At 36.1% G+C, this 16,831-nt stretch overlaps 4 protein-coding genes across 4 annotated transcripts in view; 2 read left to right on the top strand and 2 right to left on the bottom strand.

Moving 5' to 3' along the window:
* Positions 1–4,443, top strand: part of LOC133521980 (uncharacterized) — a 57,053-nt gene extending 52,610 nt beyond the window's left edge. Inside the window, exons 4-5 of the mRNA XM_061857142.1 lie at positions 313–501; positions 779–4,443. Of these exons, the coding sequence (XP_061713126.1) occupies positions 313–501; positions 779–1,939 (1,350 nt within the window). The 3' untranslated portion in view covers positions 1,940–4,443. The remainder of the gene's footprint in view (positions 1–312; positions 502–778) is intronic.
* A 61-nt stretch (positions 4,444–4,504) lies between these two features.
* On the bottom strand, positions 4,505–7,824 carry LOC133521981 (glucose-induced degradation protein 4 homolog). Its single transcript, XM_061857143.1, has 4 exons — positions 7,196–7,824; positions 6,879–7,046; positions 6,035–6,267; positions 4,505–5,348 (listed from the first exon to the last, which is right to left on the bottom strand). The coding sequence occupies exons 1-4, from the start codon at positions 7,340–7,342 to the stop codon at positions 5,285–5,287; spliced, it is 612 nt and encodes a 203-aa protein (XP_061713127.1). The 5' UTR covers positions 7,343–7,824; the 3' UTR covers positions 4,505–5,284.
* Positions 7,825–7,973: 149 nt separating this feature from the next.
* Positions 7,974–12,340, top strand: LOC133521977 (serine/threonine-protein kinase N). The gene is made up of 2 exons (XM_061857137.1): positions 7,974–9,526; positions 10,101–12,340. Exons 1-2 carry the CDS (start codon positions 8,220–8,222, stop codon positions 11,917–11,919), a joined length of 3,126 nt encoding a protein of 1,041 aa, XP_061713121.1. The 5' UTR covers positions 7,974–8,219; the 3' UTR covers positions 11,920–12,340.
* A 3,012-nt stretch (positions 12,341–15,352) lies between these two features.
* On the bottom strand, positions 15,353–16,723 carry LOC133521984 (BTB/POZ domain-containing protein KCTD5). Its single transcript, XM_061857147.1, has 2 exons — positions 16,487–16,723; positions 15,353–16,411 (listed from the first exon to the last, which is right to left on the bottom strand). Exons 1-2 carry the CDS (start codon positions 16,685–16,687, stop codon positions 15,959–15,961), a joined length of 654 nt encoding a protein of 217 aa, XP_061713131.1. The 5' UTR covers positions 16,688–16,723; the 3' UTR covers positions 15,353–15,958.
* Positions 16,724–16,831: the final 108 nt, after the last annotated feature.

Raw genomic sequence — 16,831 nt, forward strand, 5'->3', positions numbered from 1 at the left:
ACCGTTACCTAATAAAAATCATAAGACGCTTCTGCTCATGATTCAAAATATTTTCCGATAACCGAAGTGCAGTGTGCGTGAGCAAGTAGAGATCGAATTTTCCAACGCTAGTACAACTAAACCCATTCCCTCTCCCTCCCGTCAAGTTAATGATTTGAAGTCCATGGCGGTATTAAATTCTACCAAAAAAAAGGCCCCCTCAACGTTCAATGTTTAAAGGTCTTATTTAATAGTAAAACGACCATAGTAGAAGACTATTTACTAAAACAACGTACAAACGACATACAATAACATTGTAACGTATCATTTCAGATGGTAACGGTGAACAAAGATGAGCACGAGCGCATCCTCCTGGAACAACTAAACGCGCTGTTCACGTCGCCGCCGAGCGACGTCATGTACGACTACGGCGACGAAGAGGCTGGCCCCCTGCAGCTCTCCATACCCATCGGCCTAGATCCCCAAGCCGCGCCACTGCAATCGCATGAGCCAGCCGCTGAGGTACACGATTTGCTACAAAAAGTTGCGCAGTTGCATTCTTGAATAAAACAATTACTATTCATGCTTTTTTTATTTCAACACATTCATACGCCCTCAGGCCTATCAGAAAAGTGTACTATTATCATTGGCGTTACGAGAAAACAGACAATCATTGCCAAATGAATAATGTGATGATAATCATATGCATCCCAAGAACCCAACTGCAAACTTTAACTTAATTAGCTTAATAATGATGTGTATTATATTTTAATCTCATTTGAATTATTTCTCGTTTCAGGCTCACGAACAGCAACTGAACGTTGTCAAAAAAGACGAAAACAAACCTAACAACGACGCGAGCATAGAAGCCGAATTAGAACTTCTGAAACTGCAACATTCGAAACCAGATAACGATACTGCCTCGCTCGGAGTTCTGAATCACAACGTGTTAAACAACTTCTTACCGTACGCGGATAAACCGAAACGAGACAGTCCCGCAGTCAATGAAACAGAGTCATCTCAAACTAACACTACTGATCTAGGGCAGAAGGAGCAAGTTTATGGACACGTTAACGTCGACCCCGTTGTTTACGGTACGGAATACCAAAACCAACAATATGACGATTTACCTAAAGTGACAGAGGTTACAACTGAACAAACAACCGAGTCAGCGCCGATACTAATTAATGAGACAATTGTTAACAATACCCATGTAGACAAGAATAATAGTGTTATTTTAACGCTTGTTCAGAATCAAACAAAAGATGACGTCTCTACTGAAAAATCTGACATAAGCACTAATTTAGATGAACATTTGACAAAGGATAAGATTAAATTGAGCCCCGAAAGTGAGTATTCCGACATCGGAGAAGCAATAAAACTAATAAGTCGCTACGCCGAAGTAACAACTGACGACAATTTTGCCAAAGATCAGAAGAAATACGCTTCGAAAGATGATAACGTACTCGGCACACGCACAAAACCACTTCAGCACCGTCGAAATAAGCCCCTGGAACTGGCTGAGCCGCCATTGCCAATACCACATGTTTTCCCACAAGACACCAAGGAAAAGCCGATATCGACAGGTTACGTGCCTAACGAGAGTTACTACCGCTATCCCTGGACAAGTCAACATACCGTTACTCCGCCACCGAACTACCCGTTTCGTCATTTACAAGATTACTGGCCTGACAGGCGCCAAGTGGGCGGGGTCTACGCTGGCGTAGGTCACGAGAATCCCAGAAGACATCATCATTCGTACCCGCACAGCTACTACCGACCGCACGGGCTACCAGACGCGAGCCAGGCAGGCGTGTACCTGAGGTCGGAGGACGCCGCGCAGCCGCAGCAGTACCCGTACAAGGCCCACGCGGGCCCGATGCGCTCCCACAACCAGGACCTCTACACCCTGCTCGGTCTAAGGCACTGGTTCAGCAGCGAAAGTACTTCAAAAAGATAGCTCATTTCCCCCAACGCTAGACAATTCGATGTTACCCGACGACTTATAATGGAAGCTATGGAAGAAATGTCATAAGAAAGTAATACAATTAAAATGATTACTTATTGCTCCAAACATAGGCGGAAAGTAGCAACTTTAATAGTAAATGTACTTATAACGATCCTTAGCCGTACCTGTTTGTGTTTAACATTTCTGTCAATAGCTTTCAATATATTAGCCTATTTATTTTAAAGCCAAATATTACAGTCATACATAGTTAAGTTTTTATTAGCTGTTTAAGTTTTTGTAAATACGCCTACTTATACAATTTAAGTGTTTCATCTTGCTGAGTATTATCGTTGTTTAATTTAAATGTAAATTGTTTATGATTTATCAATCACTAATTTAAATTATATTTATTCGATGTAATTATTTTGATGTTATTTTCGTTGTGAACTGTGGTAGTGTGTGTAGTAGATGTTTGGTGTATAGTGTCGTTGTCTTAGTTTACTATGATCGTAGGTACTGGCGCTGGCTTGCCTAAAACCCTTTCAAGGATAATATAAAATATCAGAAACGGCGAAAATAATATAAAAAGTTGTGTTATTTACTAAGTAGATGATAAGTATAGCATACATGTTCTTCAGACAATAACTATGAAACCCACCTTTATCAATGGAAACAATGGCAATTATCCTTGAAAGGAACCTAAGTTTAACTTTAAATTTATTGGTTCATCGGAGCCTCAGCAGACTTGCCTCATATTTTATAGAATTTGATGAGATTGAAGGACGTCTGTTCCTGGATAATTTTAAGTTCTTGAATGTATATTATGTATAATTTTTGTACAATCTCAGTCAATGCCTTTAATTTTCAAAATGTATTAGTTTCGTGTATTTTTAACGTTTATTGTTTAACTACTCATAACATGTCTACCGAACTATTACAAATACATATAACGATCCCACCAAAGCTTAGATTAAGTATTAGAATATCTAATAGTGACGCATTGGTGCATTTTATTTGACTTATACAAATTAACTATATCTATTAACGAATTATATTGACATAGAAAAGTGGATGTATTTTTCAGAAATATTGAATGACTATTTAAAATATATTATCAACTAAGCAATATATTTTTGTAATAGTCTAATAAGACTAGGGATTTGGGCTACTTCCTGAGAGTTTAAATCGTGAAAATAAAGTATACCGGTCACATTGTCATACACTCACCTTCTTTTATATCGGAGAGCTGTGCACTAAAAAGTGTATCTTGTTAGGATTTTATATAGGTATATATATAGCATAGTAACACACTATTGCTTTTAATACAGAAATAATACCTACCTATGTCAATATTTTCCATTTGACAGACTTTCTTTACACCACACAGCACCACACAGTGTACTATCTGATAGTTATTATTGCCTAACCACTCAATATAAAACTGAAGAGGTACCTATGTGAAATAGGAATATTTCTGTATAAAATCTCCTCTACTCCCCTAAATAGAGATAAATCTAAATTGTTTCATGCAACTGTTCCATTCCGCCAGTCACCATTTTATATAAGTAAGTAAATAACGTCATAAGTTACGTCGTAATAAGTTACGTCCAAATGGACGTAACTATAGCCGTAATAGAGAATTTTCATTATGAAAAGAAACTTCCTTTATTAAAGTACCTACCTGCCTACTGTTAGATGTTATTTCTTCATTCTTTTAAACTGTTAAAAAGAATAAAAAGCAATGTTGACGTACTTAGGTATACTTCGCCAGTCACAATTTGTAACCAGTGGATGCACTTTATAAATATTGAAAGTACAAAAACGACTTCATATTCATACTTTTTAAAAGAGACACTTACCTCTAAAGTATTGCGTAGGTTCTCATCTCATTCCAAACTTCTAAACAAGTCGCGTCTTTATATAAAGTTCACGTCACGAGCTGCAAGACCGGAGCCGAGTCTTGGCAACTCTTCAATTCCTGATTGCGACTGTTTTTGCGCTAAAAACGGCTTGCGTAGGCCCGGCCGAGTATGTGCATCGGTCAAGTCTTGCACAAATATCAACTGTACTGTACAAATAGATTAAGGTATTATAAGTAGTGAACTATTAATATAATAACAACTTGAAACAGAACTAACGAGAAACTGGATAATCGTAATGCAATTTCTGGGATAAAATTTGGGTTTGCTTACCTATACTCTATCAGAGATCTCGATTACATTCAGCTTAATTGTTTTCATATTGTGTCTGTCTTAATTAAGTACTTATTTAGAAAAACGCTACAAGCCTATTTGGATAATAGAAAGTATGTTTTTTAAACCCGGCCTATTACATAATAAAAAAATTAAAGTATATCTGGTCACTGTTTGTTCTGTTTTGAATGTTGTCGTAAAATATATCTCTAAAATTTGAATTACTATACTGCATTTCGATGAATTACACGAATATGATTATCTGCCAGTATTTTATTATTGTAAATATTAAATGTGTTATATTAAAACTGAATCAAATGGGAAGTTACGTATTTTATTTCAATATAAACATTAAGTACTCAAAATAATAATAAAAATCTTAAAATTGCTGTAAAGACATTTTATTGAAAATATTCAAATATTTATGATCAAGTCAAAATATTAACTTGTTTAAAACAAGGTTCCCTGCACTTGCACATACTTCGTCAGACTGATTTTAAATTGCTTACATCTACAACAATGACATCAACATTCACGACGATCAATGATTATAGTGACATGATGACTTACACACAAGTAATTTGTACAAAATATCACAATAATAAAAACTTACTATTATTGAGAAACAATTCGATACCTTTGGGTTCAATTGTCGTATAGGACATTAACAGTTAATTAATTCATCAATTAAGGTATCGAATTACACATTAACTACCATAATTTTTGGCCGATCATGTTCCAATGTCAAATATAAATTAGAGTATAATTTCATGCAACTTACATAAAACGTAGTATATAATCACTACACATTTACTAATTTCACTTTGCATGAGTACAAGATGTTCAGATAAAGCAGCATAATATTAGATATTACACATATTAGTCACTGACAGACACTAAGCTGAAGTATGTGCAAGACCAGACAGCTGCTGTTCGTGATTCACACATAGATTCAAATCAAATTGCTACAACATTACAGATTAGGTATTGAATATTATGTTCTGATGAAATTTTTGTCATTGGCCCTGCATCTTTCACTTACATTTATTTTACTGAAGAAACTTAAAAACTGGTATATTGATCTTTTCCAAAAGAGATAGACTTAAGGAACATGTAAGTACTAGCGGACACAAATAACCATCCAAAGTTGAATGTCGGACACATCTCATCTGAACTCATAAATTTGGATGCTGTGTTCCGGAACATGACTTAGCGTCAAAGATTGAAACCTGGAATTAATAGAAAAATAGGATATTGGTGATATTCCAACTTCACTTATTGCATAATAACATGCAAACAAAAGTTGCATGTAAGTTGCATTGGTATATCACAGTTGATCACAGCATTGGCCTCATTGTGTGTATAAATATTCATAAAACTATAAGTAAGCTTTAATCTATATTATAAACAGCACAATGACACTTTACAGATAATTATTATACATATACACAGGGAGGCCCTTACCATCTTCTTTCAAGTATAGTAGAAACCACTTAATATGTTCCATAAATATATCCCACTACCTCGAGATGTTTAATTCATTTAGTTTATTTTACTATTCTTTTCTATAGAACATGGAGTTTTATTGTCTACATGCAATGATAGAACCCTCAATGCAGCAATCTATAAGCTGATGCACTCCACTTGAAATTGCATAGTTAGTATAGTTTTGCATAAGCTTCAACAAATCAATATGTTTTATTTTGTAGGAGCTGCAGTTGTCTGCAGCTCCTAAAGACATGTCTTCTGGCTGCAATTTTTTAGTTCTATTAACACTTTCGGTGTGTGGACACGTTATTCTAGGTCGAAATGAACACACATATGTGTTCTTGGCAGTGAATGTGTTAAGCTTCCAAATTACAATAAGTGGCTTCTACCATACAAATAAAAACGTAGTACATATGTCAATGCTCACCACTCGGAACTTCGATGATAGTAATAACCTTCTATTGTTGCTGCCGACTTATGGAAGCATATGTAATAAAAGCCAGCGAATGAAGCACCATTTATATCCTTAATTGTATGGTCCGGAACTAGGAAGTGTTCTTTCCACCTCATAAATACATAATCAGCCTTTGCAAGTGAGTCATAGTCAAATGAATCGGAGTTGAAGGTCTTCAGGTATGGAACAAATAAGTCAAATTTACTCTGAAAATAAAAAAATATATATGAAAAATTGGACCAAACCAATAACTTAATAGTAGTCAGTCATATGATAAACCTACCACTTTTTTTAAACCACAAAAAGTCACCAAGTCCAGTTCTACATTTAAAAAAAATTGTGTTATTTTTTAAAACTACTTATAAATTCACAAGTACACTGAGGTCATTAACATTATAATTAGTTCAGAGATCATTGACCCAGTAGATAACTTGATAGATATGAGGAAAAAGTCAATACATAATCACTCCATAATTTATATAAATAAAATAATTAATAGTAATAAATCATATGATTATCTATGTATAGAAGCAACCAACACATCAAATTTTTTACAAATTTGACACACAATTGTAAATATTTTTTATTTAAATGATTTACAGATACAAACTTTAGGTGAAACTGAAAACGGATTATAGATATTTATACAACTTATGAAAGATTTCTTAATGTAAGTAAATATTTTAGTACTTTATTATAGGTTGATATCACTAATAGTGCAGAAATAAGTCAGAGATATATCCTATAAATCACATAGATCCTATAGTTGTATTCTATTAAAAATAAGATCTAATTTGAATCAAATAGAGATACTTACCCAATGTTTCCTATCAACATCCTCGTCAGCATCCCATTTTCGAGTCAGGAATGGATATTTAGCTGATATTATTTCACCATCAAAAAAGGTGGTAAGTGTTGGAAATTCTTCTGTCAGACCTTTTATTTTTAAATAACCACAAAGGTATGAATTCTCCTCATCAACATGCTAGAAAAACAAAATAAAACATTTAAGACAAGTCGAAAGTATGCCAATTCTTAATACTAATATTTGTAGTAAGTATACAAACATTTCTATACGATTACATTAGGGTTATGTGACAGAACTAGTTGATAGTATATTTTTTATACACTAACCTGCAAAACCACCTCGACTTCGTATGAGTTGCCCTTAGATTTCTGATGCCCTTGGAATTTTGATCCATTATACAGCAGGGATTTAGTCACGCCAGGCTGTTTGGAGTTTGCTGGCGGCGGTGGAGTAATGTCAACCTTCACTGGCATCGTCGTTCCATTAAATACAGGAAAGTAGAGTATGAACTAACGTCACTACCAGCAGGAACCCCAGAACCAAATTTGCGGCACTGAGTTACAGCTCCAAGTACATTTTACGCAGCAGCAGAAGGCATCCAAGGTACAGCACCTGACACCTGACAGCTTGCTCGTTTTTCCAGTAGATTCTATAGAAACTAACACAATTTTCTAGTTGAGCTTAATTTGGCGCGTCTAATTTTCGTTGCTTGCTTAATTTTGTGGAAAACAAGTTTGTTAATACATCAGCTTTTTACTTTGCTAAAAAAGTACTGAGAAGAAAGGAGGAAGTGAAAGTTAAAGTTGGTACACACTGCCGCGCAGCGCGTCGTGATGACGAAATACAATTTTACGAAAAGAATTTTCAGATCCGAACTAACGAAAAATACCATGTTACATTTAAGAAGGCAAATAAATTATATGCTTTCAAAATAGCATACAAATACAAATAAAGCAGAGATATAGCAAAATAAGCTTATATAATCGTTTTATTTTAATCGATTTTCAATCGATTCAACTATTTATAGAAATGGCAACACAGTCAAATCCATCCATAAATCATTCACTCATTCACGCTAGTATTGTCTATGATTTAATTATCATTCATTCAATCAGAGGATTTCGTTTCGTAGTTCGTCGTAGATGTGTTTCGTTTTGTGATTTTGCATTTTTAACTAATATTTATGTTTAAATTTAACGCTTTGACACAATGATTTCTTTTTTCGTTAGAAAAAGCATCCGTATGAGCAAACGTAATAAGTTCTTGAACACTTTGTGATCTACAAGCAATAGTAGTGATATTTTCCCACATAATTATGGTTAACTGACGTTAGTCTGTGCATCCTCAATTATGGCAGACCCAGGTTATTACCACAGTGATTATATTCGGCACCCCGTTCTCTACGAACTGGGCGTCAAGTATGGAATTAAGACGGAATGTATTCCAGAAATAGCTTTGCCCTCTAAACTGGAAGAACTCAAGGATGTGATACGTAGAGAGATACGTAAAGAACTCAAAATAAAGGAAGGTGCTGAGAAACTACGCGAAGTCGCCACGGACCGCAGATCCCTCTCGGACGTCGCTAACATCGTAAAAAAAGCGAATCTGAAGCTCAATGAACTTAAGTCAGACCTACAAGAGCTCGAATCGCAGCTCCTCCTCTCGCGCGGTCAGTCAACGCCGACGTCACCCGAAGACCTATCGTACGATGAAGAGATCATTCTGGCGTCGGAGGCGGCTCAACAGCAACGACAACTTGGCGAGGCCACCACCGATCGCAAACTCGCCTCTCTGGAAAAGCAGCTCAATATCGAACTCAAAGTTAAGCAAGGCGCGGAAAATATGATTCAAAGTATCACCAGTAGCAACCAGTCGCGCGACAAGAAACTCCTCGCTGAAGCTCATCAGATGCTAGCAGATTCTAAGGACAAAATTGAGTACCTCAAATTACGCATTTCTAAATTAAGCAAACAACAAAAAGGGGACCATGCTGGTGCCAATGGTGATGGAAGAAACTTAGATATGAGTGGGGTAGACCAATTGTTGGATGAAAGAATTGCAGAGTTAAGAAACAGGCTCCGAATTGAGGCAGCTGTAGTAGAGGGCTCCAAGAATGCCATTAGACTCTTACAGAGTGACAAAAAAGTTACAGATAAGAAAGCTTTACATGAGGCACAGACTAGCTTGCTCGAATCCTCTCAGAAACTGGACTTGCTTCGAAGATCTTTAGATATGCGCCGCCAAGAACTTCCAGCAGAAAGTGCTGCATTTATAGAATTAGGTCATGAGTTGCGCAGTACAGGATCTAGCCCTGGTTATGTAAGTTTATCATCTGGTAGTGGATCACGGGCCCAGTTTCTGTCACCTGCTCCTATGATCAGCCCCTGTGTTCAAGTGACCGGTACACTAGAAGTCCGGTTGATGGGTTGCCAGGATTTATTAGATGATGTGCCAGGGCGCAGCCGTCGTGACCCACTAGCAAGCCCGTCAGACCTAAAGTCGTTTGTGAAAGGAGTTACGATACGTAACTCAATGAAGTACACATACAGTATCAAGGAGGACACCAGCAATGAGATTATGGCTGTGATGAAGCTGGACAACCATACAGTGGCGCAGACTAGCTGGAGGCCCTGCTCCCAGCAAGCTTGGGATCAAAGGTAGTTATTTCATTATTTCAAGTTTATATTTCGGGCTCATAATCCTTATAGAATGCACCTAGCTTAATTAGAAATAATGCTTAAGAGAAGTTTATGTAATATCTTATGTGTTAGACTTAGAACTAGGGATTTTATGAAATTTATGTATTTTGCAATCATCTAGTAAATCCGAAATTACTGTTTTTAAATCCATAATAGTCATTTCAAGAAGACATATGATGTACCACATTGTTTAATACTTAAAAAATATGAACAAAAACTTAACTAGCTACAGGATGCACAAATACATATGCAAATACTGCTATCTTATAATTAGATAAATATTGCTCCTTATTGTTTTAGTTAAACAAAACTAAGAACATACATTTAACTGTTATAAAATCTGAAATTGCAATCTACCATCTAACCTCATTATGTACCTGTACTTCCTTGAATTATTATCTTTATGATTCTTTTCATATTAGTCATATCTTATCAGGTACACATAATGCATAGTATGACTAATTTTACTCAACATAAGCTTAGAGTGACACTTGTTATGTTAAGATGATGATTTTGATGTTTTATTTTACAGATTTACTATAAAGCTGGATAAGTCAAGAGAACTCGAAATTGGTATTCATTGGAAGGATTGGCGTGGGCTGTGCGCTGTGAAGTTTTTACGACTAGAGGAATTCATTGATGACATCAGGCATGGCATGGCCTTGGAGCTGGAACCCCAAGGTCTATTATTTGCTGAAATTAAATTCTTGAACCCCATTATATCCAGAAAACCAAAACTCCAGCGTCAAAGAAAAATATTTAAACAACAGGGTAAAAACATCCCAAGACCTTCATATGGGGAAATGCATATACCTGCGGTTGTACTTGGCAGGCTCTTAAAGAGATCTTCACCCTCAATACAAAACAATATCCAAACAGCCCACATTACTCCTCCGCAGCAGCTCAACTTCCAATTTGGATCAGCAGACAACAAAGATGTGGAGAACCCAAATACTACTCTTGGTGGTATGGCTGGTGTCCGACCATTGGGTCTCCCTACTGCAGCCACTGCCCCACAAACACCAGTAACTCCTCCACCCAAGCCAGCATTCCCACCTCCGCATGTCTCCACCTTACGAATGGAAAAGGAACTCCAGGAAGCATTTGCATTTTTAGAAGATTCTTATGCGCGGGATAATTTTGCACCAAAGGAACCGCAAACACCCTCGTGTGATACCCCGCTTGTTGAGTATCCACCTTCACCATCACCTAAACTTGTTCTGGAGTTCCCAAGCAATGAGGATCAAATTGTGGAAGTGACAAGTAACATGAGAATATCATCTTCTCGCTCCTCTTCAGTTATAGAAACCATTAAGGAGCTGGATTCTCGCCGCCAATCCTCAGGAGAGATGTCAATGGAATGCTTTAGATTGTTGAGTGTTTTAGGAAGAGGTCATTTCGGCAAGGTTATATTAGCGCAATATCGACCTACTAATGAATATTTCGCAATTAAAGCTTTAAAGAAAGGTGATATTATAGCAAGAGACGAAGTGGATTCATTGTTGTCCGAGAAAAGAATTTTCGAGGTAGCTAACGCCATCAGGCACCCATTTTTGGTGAACCTGTTCGCATGTTTCCAGACTGAACAACATGTGTGTTTCGTGATGGAGTATGCAGCTGGTGGTGATCTTATGATGCACATTCACGCAGATGTGTTTACTGAACCCAGGGCAGTATTTTATGCAGCTTGTGTTGTATTGGGCCTACAGTATTTACATGAGAATAACATTATTTATAGAGATTTAAAGTTAGACAACCTTCTTCTAGATACCGATGGGTTCGTCAAGATTGCAGACTTTGGTCTGTGCAAAGAGGGTATGGGATGGGGTGACCGCACGGGCACTTTTTGCGGGACACCCGAGTTCCTCGCTCCTGAAGTGCTAACCGAGACCTCGTACACGCGGGCCGTTGACTGGTGGGGTCTCGGAGTATTGATCTTTGAAATGTTAGTGGGCGAGTCGCCTTTCCCGGGCGAGGATGAAGGCGAAGTATTTGACTCAATAGTTAACGACGAAGTGCGCTACCCGAGGACTTTATCATTGGAAGCGATAGCATTAATGCGTCGCCTGTTGAGGAAAAACCCCGAGAGACGCTTGGGATCGTCGGAGAGAGACGCAGAGGACGTGAAGAGGCAGGCCTTCTTCCGCAACGTGAACTGGGAACAACTACTTCTTCGTAAAGTGAAGCCACCATTTGTGCCAACTATTAATAATTTGGAGGACGTGAGCAACTTCGACAGCGAGTTCACGTCGGAGGCGGCGGTGCTGACGCCGCCGAAGGAGCCGCGCGCGCTGAGCGCCACGGACCACAAGCTGTTCCATGACTTCACGTACATGGCGGACTGGTGCTAGCCGGCGCGGCGCCGCAGCTACATACAGCTACAAATATTAAGATATTAGTTGTAATTTCAAAACTACAAACAATAAACCCCCATTGCCTTACAAGTGTGTAACATTTCTGTATTTTGATAATAACTCTGTTATCTCTGCAGTTGAGTGTGTAGATTGTCTTGTTAACTTGTATTTAGTGCGGTTAAAATGCAATATTTTATAATGAAATATGTAATTTAAATCATAAGTTTAAAAATGCGATAATGTTTATTTTTTTTAAAACATCGTCTAATAGATTTATTATATATAAAATGTAGTTATGAATTTAAATAACTTAGAAATAACAATAATATAAGGGAAGGAGTGTCAAATCATCACTATTAAGTTCTCAGTCAGTTGTTTACTTACATCATCAGTGAAATAAAGGCATCATCAGTAAAAAGCAGAGGTTTTATTGTCTCATTAGATAAGTTACAGCACAGCACATTCAACAGAGCTGTAGGCACAGTTCGCGCACTAAGTACGGGAAAATTTGAGCGGAAGAAGAACGATTGTCAGCGCCATGGGGGCAAGCGGCGCTCCCTTCCGAATCCTCGGGAGTTTGTGCGCGATCCATACCTGCCAGTTTCGAAAATATCGATCATATCAGGTAGATAATAAGTACGTAGGTACCTAACAAAGAATGCACCCAATAGCTTACGGTACAGTACATGTTTTACGTTTATACATATTTCTTACTAATTAAATTTGGCATATTGATCGCGCCACTAGTTACGACTACAATACAGAAGCCCAATAGTGGCTATTTATCTATCATCGTAAATACTTTGTTAATTAAATATAGAGTACCTACTATACCGTAAACTAAGAGATTTTAAATACGGACCTGCATATTCTCGAGACAACTTCTTAATCATGGGTGTTGCAACACATAAGAAACGGCGGATTGGGGACTTTTTTGGAATCTTATGCATTCTGACAATGATTCACGGAGTAACTGCCCTCCATACACATACACCCTTACTCTCGCATTGTCCTACCATACATTGTAATCTATAATTGGTAGTCCAAACAGTAGTATATTATATAGGACTGGCACAACATTGTTTCTATTCCTTGGAGTAGAATTAGCAACATTGTATTTAAGTTTATATACTCTACAATGTAATCTCATCATACTCATAAAAAAACATAATAGAAAAAAATAAAACAGCAGTTATGGAAACGTAAAATTTATATTTTGCAAATGAGCATATCTGGGAAACTGGTTACTGATTATGAATAATAATGTATTATTTACAAAATGTCTTGTATAGTTTCTATTTTCCTCCGTGAGCTTCTACGGGTTATCGTCTTATCTATTGTTTAAAAACCGCAAAGGCGCGTGCCACTATGAAAAAATGGGCAGGCCGCATAGGTAGCGTTTATTGAATTACTACTCTATTGAGCACGGAATAAGATTCATTATGAACTAATACAGAATTCTAACAGAATAGCTGTCTGATCTCTATTGGTGCGTCTAAGGTAGGCGACTAAACGCTCTCAAACCAGCTTAACTTGTGACACTGCGATCCGAAACAAAGATACGTATTCGAAGACCTCGCTTGCACTGGTAATGCGAGCGCACGGCTAGCTAGCGCAAAGGAAGCAATGTTATGTTTCTCGAGGAGCAGGTAAAAAACAGGGCCGGATTTTCACACAAATATATTTGGGTGGTTTTACGTTGTTTTATTTAAAGAGATAAAACATAACACTATTTAAATAGTAGGTACACATCTAACAGAATGGGTTTGTGTAATTACAATAATAACGAGATATACTCATTTTTATAATCAACTGTTTAAACAGTTGTTTGCTAATTTTAAACTTTAAACAGGCTAATTTTAAATAAACAATAAAACAATGGTAAAATAGTAATAAATATGTATATCCATTTAACAATCCCGTACTACTAATGTTAAAATAGACCTATATGTTATAATTATGTACACTAAAATAAAGATATTATTTACAATAGAGTACACATTTAGTAAAACATTTATACAAATTTATATTATGAGTCAACAAAAAAATAAGTAACATATACATAATAGTGTATGCATAAAATAAATAAATATAAAACAAAATATGCATATCGTTTAGAGTCAAATCACGCTAACTCTTTCAAGCAAACCATACAATCAGTGTCAGTCTGTTAGAAGTCTGAAGAGTTAGCGTTGTTCGACTCTAGGTAAAATCACAGAAAACAATGTTAAAATAGTATTAAATATAGACCTATATAGGTCTTCGAATACGTATCTTATATATGGCTTTACATTTTTTAACATTTAAGAAACAATCATAAATACTGACAATGACTAATAATAATGTTAATTTATTCATTCAAGATAACAATGATCTTATTTTGTTAGTACAGTGTTAAAAATAATAATAATATAAATTTGTATAACTAAATGTTTTACTAAATGTTGTAGTCTATTATAAAATTATATCTTTATTTTAATCTATTATAATATATAGGTATATATTCAAAACTATTTTAACATTATTTTCTGTGATTTTACCTACAGTCGAATAACGCTAACTCTTCAGACTTCTAACAAACTGACACTGTTTGTATGGTTTGCTTGAAAGAGTTAGCGTGATTTGACTCTGAACGATATGCATATTTTGTTTTATATTTATTTATTTTATGCATACACTATTATGTATATGTTACTTATTTTTTTGTTGACTCATAATATAAATTTGTATAAATGTTTTACTAAATGTGTACTCTATTGTAAATAATATCTTTATTTTAGTGTACATAATTATAACATATAGGTCTATTTTAACATTAGTAGTACGGGATTGTTAAATGGATATACATATTTATTACTATTTTACCATTGTTTTATTGTTTATTTAAAATTAGCCTGTTTAAAGTTTAAAATTAGCAAACAACTGTTTAAACAGTTGATTATAAAAATGAGTATATCTCGTTATTATTGTAATTACACAAACCCATTCTGTTAGATGTGTACCTACTATTTAAATAGTGTTATGTTTTATCTCTTTAAATTAAACAACGTAAAACCACCCAAATATATTTGTGTGAAAATCCGGCCCTGTTTTTTACCTGCTCCTCGAGAAACATAACATTGCTTCCTTTGCGCTAGCTAGCCGTGCGCTCGCATTACCAGTGCAAGCGAGGTCTTCGAATACGTATCTTTGTTTCGGATCGCAGTGTCACAAGTTAAGCTGGTTTGAGAGCGTTTAGTCGCCTACCTTAGACGCACCAATAGAGATCAGACAGCTATTCTGTTAGAATTCTGTATTAGTTCATAATGAATCTTATTCCGTGCTCAATAGAGTAGTAATTCAATAAACGCTACCTATGCGGCCTGCCCATTTTTTCATAGTGGCACGCGCCTTTGCGGTTTTTAAACAATAGATAAGACGATAACCCGTAGAAGCTCACGGAGGAAAATAGAAACTATATGAACAATAAAGGCCTCACGCTGTTGATATATTACAAAAAACAACTATTATACTCATTACACTACCGACAACCAAAATCCATTAACTTGTAATTCAAATACACCCAAGTGCAATTTCTAGCTGAATCTAGGACTTCATATTTTTTAATTTTGTGAATAAAACAAAATTAGATAACTATTTTTAAAGCATTGAGTAACCTTATAATCTGCTTATGGAATGTCGGCAGTTACACTCATACAGTGTACAAATATAAATGGTTTTACATTACACAACAGTACTTTGCCTCACACAACTTTAACTTAATGACTATCATTAACTAGACTTGAAAATATTGTAAAACAGTCACAATAACATTATTAGTAATACAATTTTCTGATTTTTTGCTTTATATCAAACTGAGTATTCAGTTGCCATCTAATTGACACTATGCAATTAACATTCCATAAACTGAGATTTAATGATTTTGGTTAATTAATTATACAAATTATGTTGAGTCAAGGAAATAACTGACTGTCACACTACAAATACTTATATACACATTTCACACAGAGCTAACAGTCTCAGAAACTAGTAAAGCTCACATCCGCGAACCCTTTTGCTGAAGCACCTTGGCACGGTCAGTGGGCTCCACATCATTACTGTTGAGAGAACTGCCACACTCCCGACTGACTACACACAGGAACTCCGCGTGCTCATCGTTGCCGTAATTGTACTGAGAACCAATATTAATCAGCTGTTCAAACTTCCAGCCGTCAGACATCGTCGACACCATCTGAGTTAGCTCCTCTTCATGGAACTGTAGAACCCTATACACATGCTTCTTTGAGTCTTTTAGTGGCCTTCGTTCTCTTAAACATATTCTTTCTTTGACTAATCTTATCAGCTCTGTAATATTGTAAAACTCCGCTTCCTCGAGGACTCCCTCTTCGGCGATGTCATTGTTGATAACCAGTTTACCGTGTCGAAGATAATTCAATACGGGCGAAAAATACGTCGGATCTCTGTCTATCAGATAGGCACCTGTCGCATCCTGAAACAATCGTCATACTTAAACACTGTCAAGGTGTAAAAGGCTGTAAATTGAAGACAATAAAATAGTACATACCCTGTCTGAAATCAAGTCACTGTCCTCTTGAACTAATCGATACAAAAATGAGTTAGGATCACGGGATAAAGTCGTTTTCGTAGTTAAAAAATAAGTTCCTCCGACGTTCAGCTTAACCCACTGCTTACTACTCCGCCTTTCATTGTTAAATTTCTCTATATTTTCTTTAAAAAAATCACCGTCACCAACTTCGTCCGCCATGGCGTTCCATATACCATAGACAGAAGTTTAATATTTTTCCGAATGGACTTGACATGAGTTCAAATTTATTGTACTTGACACATTTGAGGAATAAAAGTTTTACGCAAAGGTTTTACGTTTTATTGAAATGTGAAATATTAATCG

This window comes from Cydia pomonella, chromosome 10, assembly GCF_033807575.1.
Source record: "Cydia pomonella isolate Wapato2018A chromosome 10, ilCydPomo1, whole genome shotgun sequence".
In the NCBI taxonomy this organism is placed as follows: Eukaryota; Metazoa; Arthropoda; class Insecta; order Lepidoptera; family Tortricidae; genus Cydia; species Cydia pomonella.

Excerpts from the sequence above, each read along its gene's own strand:
- LOC133521981 (XM_061857143.1), bottom strand. The coding sequence starts at position 7,342 with ATGCCAGTGAAGGTTGACATTACTCCACCGCCGCCAGCAAACTCCAAA. Across the intron at positions 7,047-7,195 it reads AAGTCGAGGTGGTTTTGCAG|CATGTTGATGAGGAGAATTC; the intron begins GTTAGTGTATAA and ends TTGTTTTTCTAG. Across the intron at positions 5,349-6,034 it reads TATCATCGAAGTTCCGAGTG|GTTTCAATCTTTGACGCTAA; the intron begins GTGAGCATTGAC and ends TATTAATTCCAG.
- LOC133521984 (XM_061857147.1), bottom strand. The coding sequence starts at position 16,687 with ATGGCGGACGAAGTTGGTGACGGTGATTTTTTTAAAGAAAATATAGAG. Across the intron at positions 16,412-16,486 it reads GTGACTTGATTTCAGACAGG|GATGCGACAGGTGCCTATCT; the intron begins GTATGTACTATT and ends CGATTGTTTCAG.
- LOC133521977 (XM_061857137.1), top strand. The coding sequence starts at position 8,220 with ATGGCAGACCCAGGTTATTACCACAGTGATTATATTCGGCACCCCGTT. Across the intron at positions 9,527-10,100 it reads CAGCAAGCTTGGGATCAAAG|ATTTACTATAAAGCTGGATA; the intron begins GTAGTTATTTCA and ends TTTATTTTACAG.